Source organism: Alligator mississippiensis, chromosome 5 (assembly GCF_030867095.1).
Source record: "Alligator mississippiensis isolate rAllMis1 chromosome 5, rAllMis1, whole genome shotgun sequence".
NCBI classification, from domain to species: Eukaryota; Metazoa; Chordata; order Crocodylia; family Alligatoridae; genus Alligator; species Alligator mississippiensis.
This window is the reverse complement of record NC_081828.1, coordinates 182,355,266-182,369,215: the sequence shown is the minus strand read 5'-3', so window position 1 is coordinate 182,369,215 and position 13,950 is coordinate 182,355,266. Positions and strand designations below refer to the sequence as shown.

The 13,950-nt window shown below is 41.5% G+C and overlaps 1 protein-coding gene across 3 annotated transcripts in view; it reads right to left on the bottom strand.

Moving 5' to 3' along the window:
• CACNB2 (calcium voltage-gated channel auxiliary subunit beta 2) overlaps nucleotides 1-13,950 on the bottom strand; it is a 446,893-nt gene that overhangs the window by 412,753 nt on the left and 20,190 nt on the right. For all 3 annotated transcript variants that reach the window (XM_059729059.1, XM_006271434.4, XM_006271433.4), the window contains exon 2: nucleotides 12,421-12,513. In XM_059729059.1, the coding sequence (XP_059585042.1) occupies nucleotides 12,421-12,513 (93 nt within the window). The remainder of the gene's footprint in view (nucleotides 1-12,420; nucleotides 12,514-13,950) is intronic.

Below are 13,950 nucleotides of genomic sequence, written 5' to 3'. Positions count from 1 at the left end.
ATTAATATCTGTCTCCCCAGTGTTACTGTCAGATGAAGCATGCACAGAAAATTTAAAGACAGGGTTGGTTTTTTGTTTTTGTTTTTTTACTATTTCACATGTCTAGTATAAGAGGAATAGGACCAGAGGGTGCTGAGAGATGAACAAAGTGACTTAAACATGAAGCCATCCTTTGTCTTCACACAGTCTCCTGCCTCATTTATAAAATGCCTTCAAAATTCTGCAGCAAAAGAGTCGAAAAACCTATATATGCCATTCTCCAAAACTACACAATAATGATTCATTTTTACAGCTGATTCATCTGAGGTAGGGGGTCATCCAAGAGGAATGAAGTATGGGTCATTTAAGAGGAGGGTGGCAGGGAGTGTTCATAAGACTTGCACATATAGATCTGAATTAAGGTTGTACACACTACCTGAATTTTGGCATTTTCTCACTTCCAGGAGCTTGACTTTATAAATATTTTTAACAGCGTTTTGTATATAATGGCCTGTTTAAAAAAAAGAAAAAAAAAAAGCATCATGTGACATCGTATTGACATCCACATGTTGGTAGGGTGACTACCTTTTCAAAAGGGGAAGGTGGGACACCTAACCACCTTCCCCTCTCACTGCTGGACCAGAGCCAAGAGGAGCGGAGTGTGGAACACTGGGCAGACTCCCCACCATGCTGCCTTTTCCTTGGTTGCCCTGTGCTGGCTGTGCACCCCCATGCCCGCCTGGCAGCAGCAGAGGGTGCAACTCCACAATGCTACTGCCATCGCTGCTGCTGGGCAGGCAAGGGAGCCCCTTGCCACAGCAGTGCTGCTAGTACAGAGCCCCAGGGGCAGGATGGCAGGTTGGGGAGCCCTAAACCTGCAGTGGGAAGCCCTCATCTCCCCTACCCCACACACAAACTGGGGTGCCCTACATTGTTCCTACCCACCTCACCATGGGGGCCTCAACCTGCCACCCCTCCCCCCACAGACTTACCTGCAGAGAGCTGCTCTCTCCACACTGCCTGGCTGTGTTCCTGGCCACATGCATTTGTGCAGGCATGCACATGATGCCCCCTGTGTCCCACTCCTGGTAACCCCGTGCAGGCTGGAACACTGCCAGCCTGCAAGAGGAAACCCGACATTCCCCCTGGATCCTGCATGAGGTTGCAAATCCAGGACAAATGCTGTCCCAGAGTCATGCAGCCTGGGACTGGGACTTGAGATACCCACGTACCCAATTCGGGATGGCTGTTCACCCTACATGTTGGAACCTTAATATCTACTGTATTGACCTGTGACACCTAAGCTAATTGAATGGCCAATAGAAGTACATGTCTGGTAAACTAATGTGAACCACCACAAGAAGAGGATGAGATGCAATTTGCTGATGTCTACAAATATTTCCTGACAGCAGAGGAATGAGGAGATCCACAAATCTTGGATTACACATCTGGACTATACTCTGAACTATCCTCTCCAACTTGTCCTTTGCTCAGTCCTCCTCACCACCCCTTGTACCTGATCCCAGATTTGCTCTACTTCCCATTCCCACTCTCCTTTGTGCTCATCTGATCCATCTCTTCCCTCTATATGCATTGTATAGTTTCAGTTTCCCTCCCTAAGTTTATCTGTCATCCCCACACTTCACCCTTACTGAGCAGTTTCTTTAGCCAGCCATCCACAGCTCTTCCCCCAGCTAGGGACAGACACTCAAAAAGCCTGAGCCCGAATTGATTCAATCTTTGCAAGTTAGTCTAACCCATAGAGAGTAAACCCATTTGCAAGTGGATAGATGTTTTCTTTTCATTCCAGAAATTGCGATACGTGCCTGCAGTGGCTCAGTCGAGAAGCCTGGGGGTGCTAGAGCAGCCCTTCCCTTCCACAGGGAAGCTGAGCTGAGGAGGTAGGCATAACCAGGCCTGGGGAGGCCTAAGTAAACCCCAACCTTGGCCTGCAGGGTGTTGAGGGTAGGGGAAGAGGGAGCCTGGCCAGACCACTGTGGCAGGGGAGGAGGTAGAGGGAAGAGCTGTCTGCCTCAGCAGTTCCCTGACAGCCAGGAGCAATCCCGGCACACAGTACTGCCCAGCCAAAGAAAGGAACTCTTCCCCCTCCTCCTTCCCCCCCCCCCCAATGCAGGGTGGGGAAAGGGGCTCTGGTCAGCACTGGGGGGGGGGGGCTCTTCCTCCTCCTCCACCCCTCCTGCCACTATGGGGTGGGAGGCTCTGCAAGGCTGCTCAGCACCAGAGTGGGACTCTTCCCCTGCTCCTCCCCTCACTTCTCCCCACACAGGGTGGGGAGGGGAGCTCTGTTCAGTGCTGGGGGGGGGGGAAATTCTTCCCTGTCTTCCTCTTCCCACTCCTCCTCCCCACTCTCCTGGCCCCTGGGGCTAGAGAGCAGAGGGGCAGAGTCAGCCCTGCTGGACTGGAGCAGAGAGCCCAGCCCAGAGAGCATGCTGAAATGCTGGAGGACTCTGGCTTAAGTTAAACCAAGAAGACATCTGGGACAAACACTGCATAAACTGGTTTGACCCAAAACAATTAAAGTCTGATAATACATTCAACCAGGTTTATCTCAAACCAGTCTTGGCCATTTTTAAACTGGTTTATGTGCACTGACTGTCTGTTCTGTTATACGTTTAAACCAGTTTCTGATCACTTAAACCAGAGTATGTTTAATGTCTGTCCCTAGCCCTACAGCCCAGATGTGCAACCAGGTCAGTGTTCTCATCTTGCTGATTGCCAGATTGCTAGTTCATTTTCTATTCCTCTCTCTAGCTCAGAAACCCAGTCCCCCCTTGCCCTAAGAGGAAATGAGGTGAGGGGGAAGTACAGTAGAAAGAGGCTTCAAGTTCTTAATTATGATACTGTACTCTGAAAGCAGCAAATAGAGAGGGAGTCTGTAATTAGTCCTAGGCAGGAAGGACCATGTTCAACTGCCCTGTGGGGATTGTGCACATGCTATCCAGTCAGCAGTAGGATTTGAACAAAGAGATGCTCACTGATGATGGAGTCCTCTTACACTTTAGCAGCTGCCATTCCAGAACTCTCTGTTCCCATGTGGTCAGCAGAAGTTCCTTGGAAGCTTGTAATTTGGTCCAATTCTAGCAGAACAGCACAAGGCACATCACTTACAAATGCTACCCCAGTATGCTTGCTCACCAAAGTGTCAATCCCCCTGCTTTGAAATTACCCACATGTTAAAAAATTCTCAAAGATCTCAAAGAAAAGGCTTTCAAGGATTTTTTTGCAGTGTTTGTTCTGTTAGTTTTTTACACTGAAAAGCAACATATTTTCCATAGCTTCACTTCTGAAAATTATTGAACTACTTCAACAGTAATTTTCCAAGGGGGAGTGGGAAATCACTCAGATGCACACATCTATCATGGGAAATATTTCAGCCACAAACTTTTGTTTTAGAAAATTTATGAACAGCCAAACACAGGACCTGATAATAGGAAGTGCTAAGTAGCCTTAATATTTGGTGATACCACAAGCCCTACCCATGATGGTTATATGCTGAAATTTTTTCTATACAACTGTAACAAAATAAAAGTATGAAACAGTTGACAACTAGCATGGGTCAATATTTTGGTGAAACATCCACTGAAACAAAGATTGAAGTGAACAAAAAAAGGCATTATTTTGGCAAATGAGCATTATTTTACATCTGTTTTCTAGCTATTGTGATCTTTGTCACATCCACATATATTTTTCCAGAGACAAAGTGAACTGACTGAAATCAAGATGGTTTAGATGAGCTATTCAAATCATCAAGTGGACAGCATCAATCCGCTTTCTCATTTGTTCTCAAATTGCTTTCTAAAGTGGTTGATTTAACCCTTAAAACATGATTGGTAACAATGAGAATAAGCCAGATTTGGCACATCCAGATTTTGCTACCCAGGATGCTACCTATAGCAAGATTTATATTTTTTTAAGCAGTTATATAGCTTAACATTTTCAGTCTTATTATATTTTACATTTTTGTTATTTTATAAAGTGGTATATTGCTTATTTACTAGCTAAGCCTTTGGTCATGATGTGTGTCAAGTAGCTGCATTAGCTAACTCAAACATATATGCACAAAAAAGCAAAATATTTTTTGGTTGTGTTTCTTTTTTATAAAAAGGCTCATAGATTGAGAAATTAGTTTAATGTAAATTTTGTAAGAGTTTATAGTTTGGGTCTTTATATATTTTGTATTAAATTCAGTTTAATTTTAAAAGGAAAATATAATTTAAATCGACAAAGTGAAATATGAGATTAAAATTGTAAAAAACATATTTAAATAAAAATCCTTTGAGGAAAAAGATCAACAATGTTTATCAACCCTGTTCAAGTAGCATGAACAGTCTGAGTGGGCAACTGTAAATGTTGGGTCCATATTTAGACATTCCGATTTATACACTGCTCTAGAATGGCTCTGTAAGTCTCACCACATGAACAGACACCATTAGCCTCGTGGGCTTTGAAAGAATAAAAGTGTAAAAGCTGAGTACTGCAGTTTTCTTCTTTTTTCCCCTGAATGCACAGAAAGGAAAGACATATATTGGCTATACAAACATTTATTTGAAGAACAGTAATATTTCTGACACTTTCTACTGTACCTAAAGGTAAGAGGCTTGTGCTTATAAGGAAAAACAAGTAAATCCTTACAGGGGACAAATAACTTTGTAAGTGTTCAAGTTTTAGAACACTTTACCATTCATAAAATTTAGTTGGTAATTACACAATAAGGAGTCCCTTTTGCATTTACAGGAAAGCAGAAGGATAATAAATTTGCTACATCATTATTTATGGTTATGTTTGTAACTGAACACAGTGTAACAGGCATCAAGCCAGAACTTAAAGGCTGAAAGCATAGATTAATAAAAGCTTGAATATATCAGTAGGGAGGCCTGGAGTCTCCAGTCTATTTCACAATTTAATCTGTCTTTACAATATATATTTTAAATTAGACCGTCTCTGTGGTTAATTATTAGGATTCAAAATAATATTTGAACAAAGACTGATCTAGAAGTGCAACCACAAAATATATGGTGCTAAAAGAACATGGAGTTTGTTTACAATATTATTAATGGAAAGTGCCATACCATTTTCTGTTAAATATTTAGCTCATATAATTGCCTAATCCACATTTTGAAAAACTGAGAGTAAAATTATTATTATACATCCATCAAACTGTGGCTCATTACAAACTAGATTCCCTTCCAAGTTCTTCATAGTTAGCTTTTGTAGTGAGCTGCTTATCACTACAAAGATCAAAAAATGGTGAACACTATGTCACCACATTCCTTAGCTCCTGAAAAATCATGACAGTTGATCAGTAGCAAAGAGAAAAATATGATACTGTAAACATGACAATAATTGGGACTACAGGGGTCCAACTTTATTGCAGATAAAACTTCATATCATATTTGTTCACTTTATATGATATCCTGCACTCCACAGATGCTAGCTCTGCATGCCCATAGTGCAATCAGAAAGTCAAGTTGGGATCTCTGAGCTGAGATTACCAATAATAAAGATTCCAGGAAAAAATTAATAAAATACTCCACCTGTGCTCACAGATTAGAAAAAAAAAAAAGAGGAAAAGGTAATAGTTTTTCTTGAGTAATAGCAATAGATATTCACAATATTTTTGGCGAGTTGATCTGGTTGATCTGACCTACTGTGTACCTGGGACTTTTAAAACTTTTTTTTTTAAACTGTTGCTTCAATTTCATGGTCTTTTGTACCTATTAAGGGCAATATCCTGTGAAACAATGACTTGGAAGGTTCATCAAGACAGACTGTTCTATTTCTGTACTCTAAATTAAAGGTTTTGGTAACACATACCATTTTGTGAAGACATTTCACCTGACTAAAATTTATCTCCATATATACCCAGGGGATTATCATATACTTTGAATGAAATGTTGCTGTGCTGCTATTTCATTCAGATAAACTAAGCTGGCATTCCCCTCACTACTAAAACATTTGGTATGCATCTTGGGAATCTTGCCAGATACATATCAGAGCCAGGGCGCATATGTCCCTTAAGGAAACAGTAAAATGAAGACACAGTAAATTTGTCATAAAAAGCAAACAATAGACATCAACATTTTCACCTGCTCAAGTATGAATTTGCATGATCATGCATCTATGGGTTCACATAACTTTCTGAAGATTAGGATGCTTTTATATTGTGGAATTCAGAGAAAATTAAGCTGTTCTTGCACAATACTGCTAGTATTTTATTTACACATGTGCTTTCTTTCAGTGTTAGGGATGAGTGTCATTTCTTTCCAAGCACATATGTATTTAGCCATTACAGCATATTTTATTTGCCACTGGACTTTCACACAGGATTTTAAACCTTACTTAGGTTAATTTATTTTATGGATAGGTTACCTTGAAATTAGCTTCAGAGCATGGATTGATAAACTAGTTACTGTGTGACAAAAGAAGATTGGGATTTAATGTACTTTAGTCTCTTAAACAAGATGGTGTACACATGGGCACAAAAAAAAAAAAAAAGCAGTATGCAGTAAACTCCCAACCCCTTTTACCTAAAAAGTCATTGCTCCATACCATGAATCATGGATGCTAAGAAAATTGTTGCCTTCAAATCCTGGGCTTCTTGGCCTTTGTTCATCTTGTACATTTGAACAAATTATTGGACTTTGCATGAAAAAAATGGGAATAATTAATCTCCCTGATGCCCAAAAATGAGTATTGCAAAAGAGAAAACAACAGGTTACTGCAAAGTGGAAGTTATCCAAAAGAGATACAAATACAAAAAATGATCCTGTACAATATTCGTTTGTGTTATTCTACGAAGGCTACACTAATGAGTGAAGAGCAGCTACACTTCCTTCATAAATACTATCAGTGACTTATGTCCAGTATCTACTGAGCATCTAGCATGTTACCCTACCAAGGCCAATAGAGATTCCCAATTATGATGAGGGTATCAAGCTGTCCCAGCCAGACAAGGGTCAGAGCAGGATTGATTACTCATGATGCAGTGCTATAGTCTATAATAACCCTAATAGTGGATAAACTGAGAAAAAGAAACACACTTCTGTCATCCAACTGAAACAATTCCTCTTGTGTGTTATGTCACAACCCAAGGGTGTGATTTCTGTTTTGTGTGCGCTTTGGCACCACTGAATTATTTTCCCACCAATTTGTAGCTTTCTTTGCACTGTGCATTTCTTCTTTGCAGCACAGAGATGCACGGTGCAAAGAGTTCCCGCCATTTGTATTATAATTCGAGCCCCATTATTGGCTTGCGTGAAATTATTCATACGTGGCGGCTAGTGATTGGCTTGCTAGCCGTATAAAAAGCTTGAGTGGTTTCCGCCCAAGTTGGAGGACTCCACGCACACCAGGAGGAGGAGACTTCACGCTGTGCGAAGATCTCCAAGCGCTGCGGAGCCTATCAGACCCAGCGCATTTCAAGCAAGCAACAGAGGTCTGATCAGCCTCTAGCCTCTCCCCGTCGCCATTTGCAATCCTCAACGTATCCCTCTCCCTGCACGCAAAAGGATCCACGGAGCCTCGACAACTCCGTGGGAGTGCCGAATATTGTCTGAGTCCTCAAACGAGGATTTAAGCGGAGCTATGCCTGGGAAACTGTCCAGCCTACACCGCGACCATCTTCGGTGTAAGTAAACAATCTTGAATGAACCACTAAGCATACGTGCCTAATTCTAGCATGTCGCCTGTTTTCTCCGACCCAGCGTGCCCGGGCTGCTGGCCACAGCCCGCGCGGCGCGAAAAAGGGGCCAGATCGCTCCCGGCCCGCACATGTTACAATAAGGCTACTTTTTTTTTTAGAAAAATATGCTAATGTTTACATAGACTTCTATTATCCCTATGGAAAAAGAGAACATAAGAAGTGCTATACAGGGTCAGACCAACGATCCTTCTATCCCACTATCCTGTTCGATAGTGGAAGGGACAGATACTTTAGAGGGAGAGCAATGAATTGGGTATCTAATCAAATCAAAGATGAGGCATGTCATCCATCTCGCCCCCTCCCACCCCCCCAAACAACATGGCAAGGGAAAGCCTTGTCACAGATTTGAGTACTGGCCTGGGGCAGGTAGCAGCTCAGTTCCAATTTTGGCCCCGGACTTGGAACTAAAGCCTGAGTTGAGCCACCAGCTGTCCCGGGCTGTGGTGACTCATGGTAAAGGAGGAAGCTTGCAGCTGGAAGAGTGTGCAGGAGATTCTGCAGTGAGACCACAGGGTGCGTGGAAAGGAGATCCTCACGTGAAGCACAACAGGGACTATACCATCAGCCCCCACACCTGGCTTACCTCCTGCTCCACTCCAGCCCCAAACCAGCTGGTCCCAAAGCTGCAGCTTCAGCTTCTGTCTGGCTGGTAGGGCCAGGGCCACTGCAGATTACTCCAGAGCTGGAGCAGAACTTCAGCAGAAGGTAAGGGGAAGGAGGGTAGAGGGAACAGGCAAGGGGAGGACAGGTGGCAGCAATCGGGTACACTGTGGGAACATCAGGCAAGGACTTGAGTCCCTGAATCAGGTAAGAAATTTCCATTACCACCCCCACCCCCTTCCCCTCCATCCTCAGCAACACCTCCTCTCCCTTCCCATTCCCACCCTGCACCCCTGTCCACTGCTGTCTCCAGGTATTCTGGAAATGGGGAAAGCTCCAGAGTCACATGTCCAGCTCCAGCTGGACTACCTGGGAAGCCATGCTTAGCTCAGCAATGAGTCAGTTCCTTCTTCCCTGCCTGAACCCCCTAAGTATTTCCAGCCAGCTCAGTAGCAGGCACAGAGAGAGGCTTGGGACAAACATTACACATTAATTGGCTTAAGTGATCAGAAACTGGTTTAAACCTGTAACAGAACAGATATTCAGTGCACATAAACCAGTTTGAAAATGGCTGAAACTGGTTGGAGACAGACCTGGTAGAATGTAGTATCAGACTTAACTGATTTGGCTCAAACTGGTTCATCTAATGTCTGTCGCAGATCCCTTGCTGGTTTAAGACAAACCAGAAACCCCCAGTATCCTGGCATGCTCTCTGGGCTGGGTGGGGCTTCTGATCCACAGCCCTTCTGCTGCATGGCTGCAGTTCCAGCACAGACTGTGGGCTGCTCCCCCACTTCCCCTCACCACTCCCTGCTAAGCAGGAATTCTCCCCTCCCCTCTGTCTTACTGAGGAGGTGTCTGGGTATCAGCTAGCAGACCACATGCTGGCCAGGTTCCATGCTCAATCAACAGGTAGAATCAACAGGTAGCTGGTAAGGTCCCTCTGTTGTTTTCTTAATGGGGTGATAAACACTGAGTTAGGGGGTGATTAACACTGTTATCAATTTCCTGCTGGGCTAACCAGAGTGTCCTGCCAGGGTCTGACCACACCCCCTTCAGCTCAGCCCTGTGGAAGGAAGGGAGGGCTGCTCTAGCGCCCCCCCCCCCCCCAACACTTCTAGCCTGAGCCACTGCAAGCATGTGCCTGCAAGCCTGGGATGTCTGTGCAATTACAAACCATTTCATCCTAGCCAGATTAGACTAACCTGCAAAGATTTAATCAATTCAGGCTCAGGCTTTTTGAATGTTTGTCTCTAGCCAGGGAGACCTCACCTGCTACCACCACTGCCACTGCCCTTAGCCCCCCATGCATTCTGACTAGATCAGGACAGGAGTGGCTCTGACTTCCCCCTACCCTGGGGGAGTCTAGGATAGCAGCTGTGGTGAGCAGGAGATGGGGCAACCTGATGAGCATGGAGGGAAGAGAAGGGAGTGCTGAGAGCAGGATCCAGGTTAGGATTCTTACCTGATTCAGGGATTTACAAAAACTCTCTGGTTGATGTCCATCCCACAGGGGAGAAGCTGGGAGTAGGAGTACAGTTGCTCCTGCAGTCCCCTTTCACAATATCCTGGATCTATCCACGCCTGCTGTACCCAGTTCTCAAAAGTCCCTGAGCAGCTACCAAGCAATTTGGAAAGTGACTATTGAAAAAGATCCCATCATAAAATATTTCCGCTCAACTGAAAGATTATATTTCATTGCTAAACATGAAGCGTTGCTCCTCACGTGCTTATCTCTGATTAATCTTTTTAAATGTTATTTATTAATGAATACAACTTATCAAATAATAGGTTGAACATTTTCAGCTATATAAATCTCAGGGGGTTGGATGTAAGACACATTTATTCCATCAACAGTGCTCCATTAATTCAAGTCAGTGTCTACAGAAGAGAGTCTTGCATTCTTTTCCTCTAACAGTTCTATGACATTTAATAGTTGATGTCAAACTTCTGTTTCTTAATTCACCCCCATCCTCTTTTTCCTCAGAGTTCTACTTACTACAAGGCTCACTATCTTTTACTCATCACTGATTTTAGATTTTGAATTTATTCCAAATTTGTTCTCAACTGTTAGCTCATAGAACTTTTACTCTCCTTCAATATTCAAAAAAATGTTTTGAAATGTTCTGAAGGCAGGAGATTCTTTTTCAGCAAATTCCAAGATTTTTAAGAAAGATTTTTTTTTTCCTTTGCCTCTATAGACAATTACTTGACAAGACAATTGTTCCATCATCTGAAGCATTTTGGAACCACCTAGTGCTTTTCTGGGCCTCTCCCCTGTTCCAGGTTTTTGCAACTATAATCCTCGCATCCACTAGAAGACAAGTTATCAACCTCTTATGGCTCTAATATGCTGCAAAGTTCTCAGGAAAATTCAATAAGAACACATAGGGATTATCTGATGGCAGGCATCCTGTTATTTACCTGAGCATGTCCCGGAATCAAATTGTTTTGGAACAAGGGTGGAGACATGCCCACTGTATGTGGTAGAATCCTCTCAAACTACCTGCCAACACTTGCACATGCCTGTACCATAGATGCATTTAATTTTAAATACAGTGAGATACCATCAATATAGAATTTTAAAATAATTTCCTTTTATTGTCAAGCAAATGGATGTCAAGAAAAATTGTTCCAGATGGTCTCCCAGTCTTCATCCCTAATTTCTGATGGTTATAGCCCATTGTTGCAAACAACGTATTTTTTCTTCTATGTGGTAAGTTACAGTGTTTTATGTGTTTAGTTATTTTTTAAACAGAATAAATGTTTATAACCAAAGTATTTACTGAAGCATGCCACAGGCTCTATCTTCATACTGTGTAACATACTGTCAATTACATACTCCCTCTCCCCCTTTTGGATTTCACTTATATCTATACCAAATACTAAAAAAAACAATATCCATATTCATCAAACTTGCAATCAGTACCAGGAAGTATTAAAGCAGAATAACTTCCTCAAAGCATAGAACGTACAATACTCTATGCTGATGTGTTAATAAAACTGATATAAAAGTATCTGAAGTTACTTTTAAATTCTTCATATTAAGATTTTAAATTTAAGGAAAACAAAAAAAAAAAAAAAAAAAAAACACACACACACAAGTAAGGAAACCTGACAAGGAAAGAGAATGAAAACTACATGCCTGAACAAAATGATCAGTTCTACAGCAAGTGAAAATAAATTCCAAAGTTTCTTGGGAAAGTATCAAATAATTTGCAAAATTGCACTTGAAACTGCTGTGGAAATGTACATGCGACAATTTTGTTTCCGATGCATCTCAGATGTCTCAGACATAAGCAGCTCTCACTGAACTACTTTACATACACTTATGGTCAAGGTCAGGACTTTCTTTAAAAGCGAATTGTTTGTAGCTGTTTATGTAAAGCTGAGTTTTTACAGCATGACTCTACACAGAACACACTTAGTTCTGCATATACTTTATCATTGCAGTTTCTCACCATGTCTGCTAGCCAAATCAACTCCCATCCAGCAATACATGCAAATTTGGAATCTCTAAAAAGATGTTCTCAGAACTTCCTTGGAATTTTTCCATAAAAATTAGTATTTGTATTCTAAAGAATACACCTCTTCAGAGAATTCACAAAGACTCAGTAACTCTGCATAAGCTCTGTGTGCTTTGCAGCCCTCTCTGCCATCTACAGAAATGTCTGACAGGGGACTACGCTGCCAAGCATTTCTCCTCCAGCTGGGATCCTGAAGTAACACTGGGATGAAGGAGGCAAAGGATCTAAGCTAATGTTGCCTTCGTGCAGCACTGTTTAAAGCAGAAAATCCTAATGCCTTGATGGAAGCTGTCATTTCAGGTCCTCCTGCCATGCTATGCTACCACCTACTTCATTCTTAGTCGCATCAAAAAATTTCAGTAATAAAAAAGCAGGACAATAGTTTTATAACTCATTTATAAAGTGAATATTGCTCTCAGGAAAAACATGATTAATCAAAAATCTCCATGATACCACAAAAGTCCACTATTTTCTGTCTGGCAGCACTATGCTTTGCCTTGATATAATAAGGACCATCTGGCTCCCTGAAAACCAAGACATTTGTAAAATTCTTTGGAGTTTGAAGGACAGACTAAAAAAAGTATAACAGACCTGGCGTACAAAACTGTTAGAGGTAGTATCCGAAGATGTGCTCCCATCTGATCCTTTAAATCGATTTTTTCTTCGAGCCCCTTTTCCATATGACTGCAAAAGCAAAAGCAAAAAAACCAGGCAGAGTATTAATTATTTTATCATAGACACTTCTAGTACAAACAATGCTGATATACAATGATTTCTTAGATTATTAGAAGCTCAAATGGGCAGTCTTCCTCAAGTTAATGAACACTCGCATAAGTAATTGATGAGACTACTTGTATAACTAAGTATGAATAAGGTCCCATGCATGAGGAAGGCTTGCAGGTTTATTTTTCTTCAATGAGGTCTATAGCAGAGGTTTTATAGAATAATGCTATATACTACTCTCACAAATCAGAAGGATTAGACAGTATGTTTTTTGGTATGGGGTTTTTTTTTTGGTTGGTTGGTTTTTTATAGCTGCTTGAATAATGCTTGCTAGCAACATAAATACCAGAAAAGTGTCCTTTACATCACAGTTCTGAGAAAAATCAGCTGGGAGAAAATATTAAATCTGAAAATAAGTGTTAACTAGGAATGGATTAAGAATATTTTTACCAGATCCCAAAAAACCTTTTTCTTTTTTTAAAGAAAAACATCTGACCTTAGTGGGGAAAAAAGCAAATGTAAAAACAAAAAAGGAAAAACCTCAAAGATAGAAATAAGCAAGGAGTAAATACCCTTGAATTCAGTTAGAACCTGTGAGTTGTTGCAAACAACAAGGAAAGCAAAAGGACACAGTTATATGTACCCAGAGTCAAATGAGTTAAACAATATAAAAGCATATCCAGAACAAAAGAAATTCTGATAAAGGTACTGCTCCATTACTAGAGCAATATGCCAGATTTATCAAGGGAAATGAAGAAAAAAAATTGTGCAATACATGTTTTTCCTTCCTGTCTTGACACCATCCCTCTGCCTATCGCTCTTGCCTGTAATGTTTCCATTATCTACAACTCAGACTATTCGCTAGTTAGCCTTTTTTAAATTTGTATTTACGTTACCTGGGATCTCCTAATTTAATAGAGCAGAACAAGAAGATCTCTGGAAGTTAACTTCCAACAAATTCTGGAACACTGGAGATGACTCAGAATTGCAGAACTTCAGCATAGCCAGAACAGCAATAAGATCATCTATTCTGGCCACTTTTCCCATCTGACACAGTGATCTTGGATTCCCAAAAGCTTGTACTCTATATTTTCTTAGTCTATAAAGGTACATGTACCTGTCTTCTGACTCAGACTAGCGTAGTTAACTACCTCTCAATTTCCCCAGCCACCAATCTCAATAACTTTTCTTTGACCATAGTATTTCCTCCAGACATGCATTCAGGGTCAGTACCAAAAGACAGAAATTCCCTCACTTTTCCTGATAGATATACAAATAGTTATCACCTCACTTTTTAAGAATGGTGCTGGGTCTTCAGAAAAATTCCTCTTATTTCAGCTTGCAGCCACTGGTCCTCACTATACCTTTATCTGGTAGGTTGATGAGTGTTTTAGTATT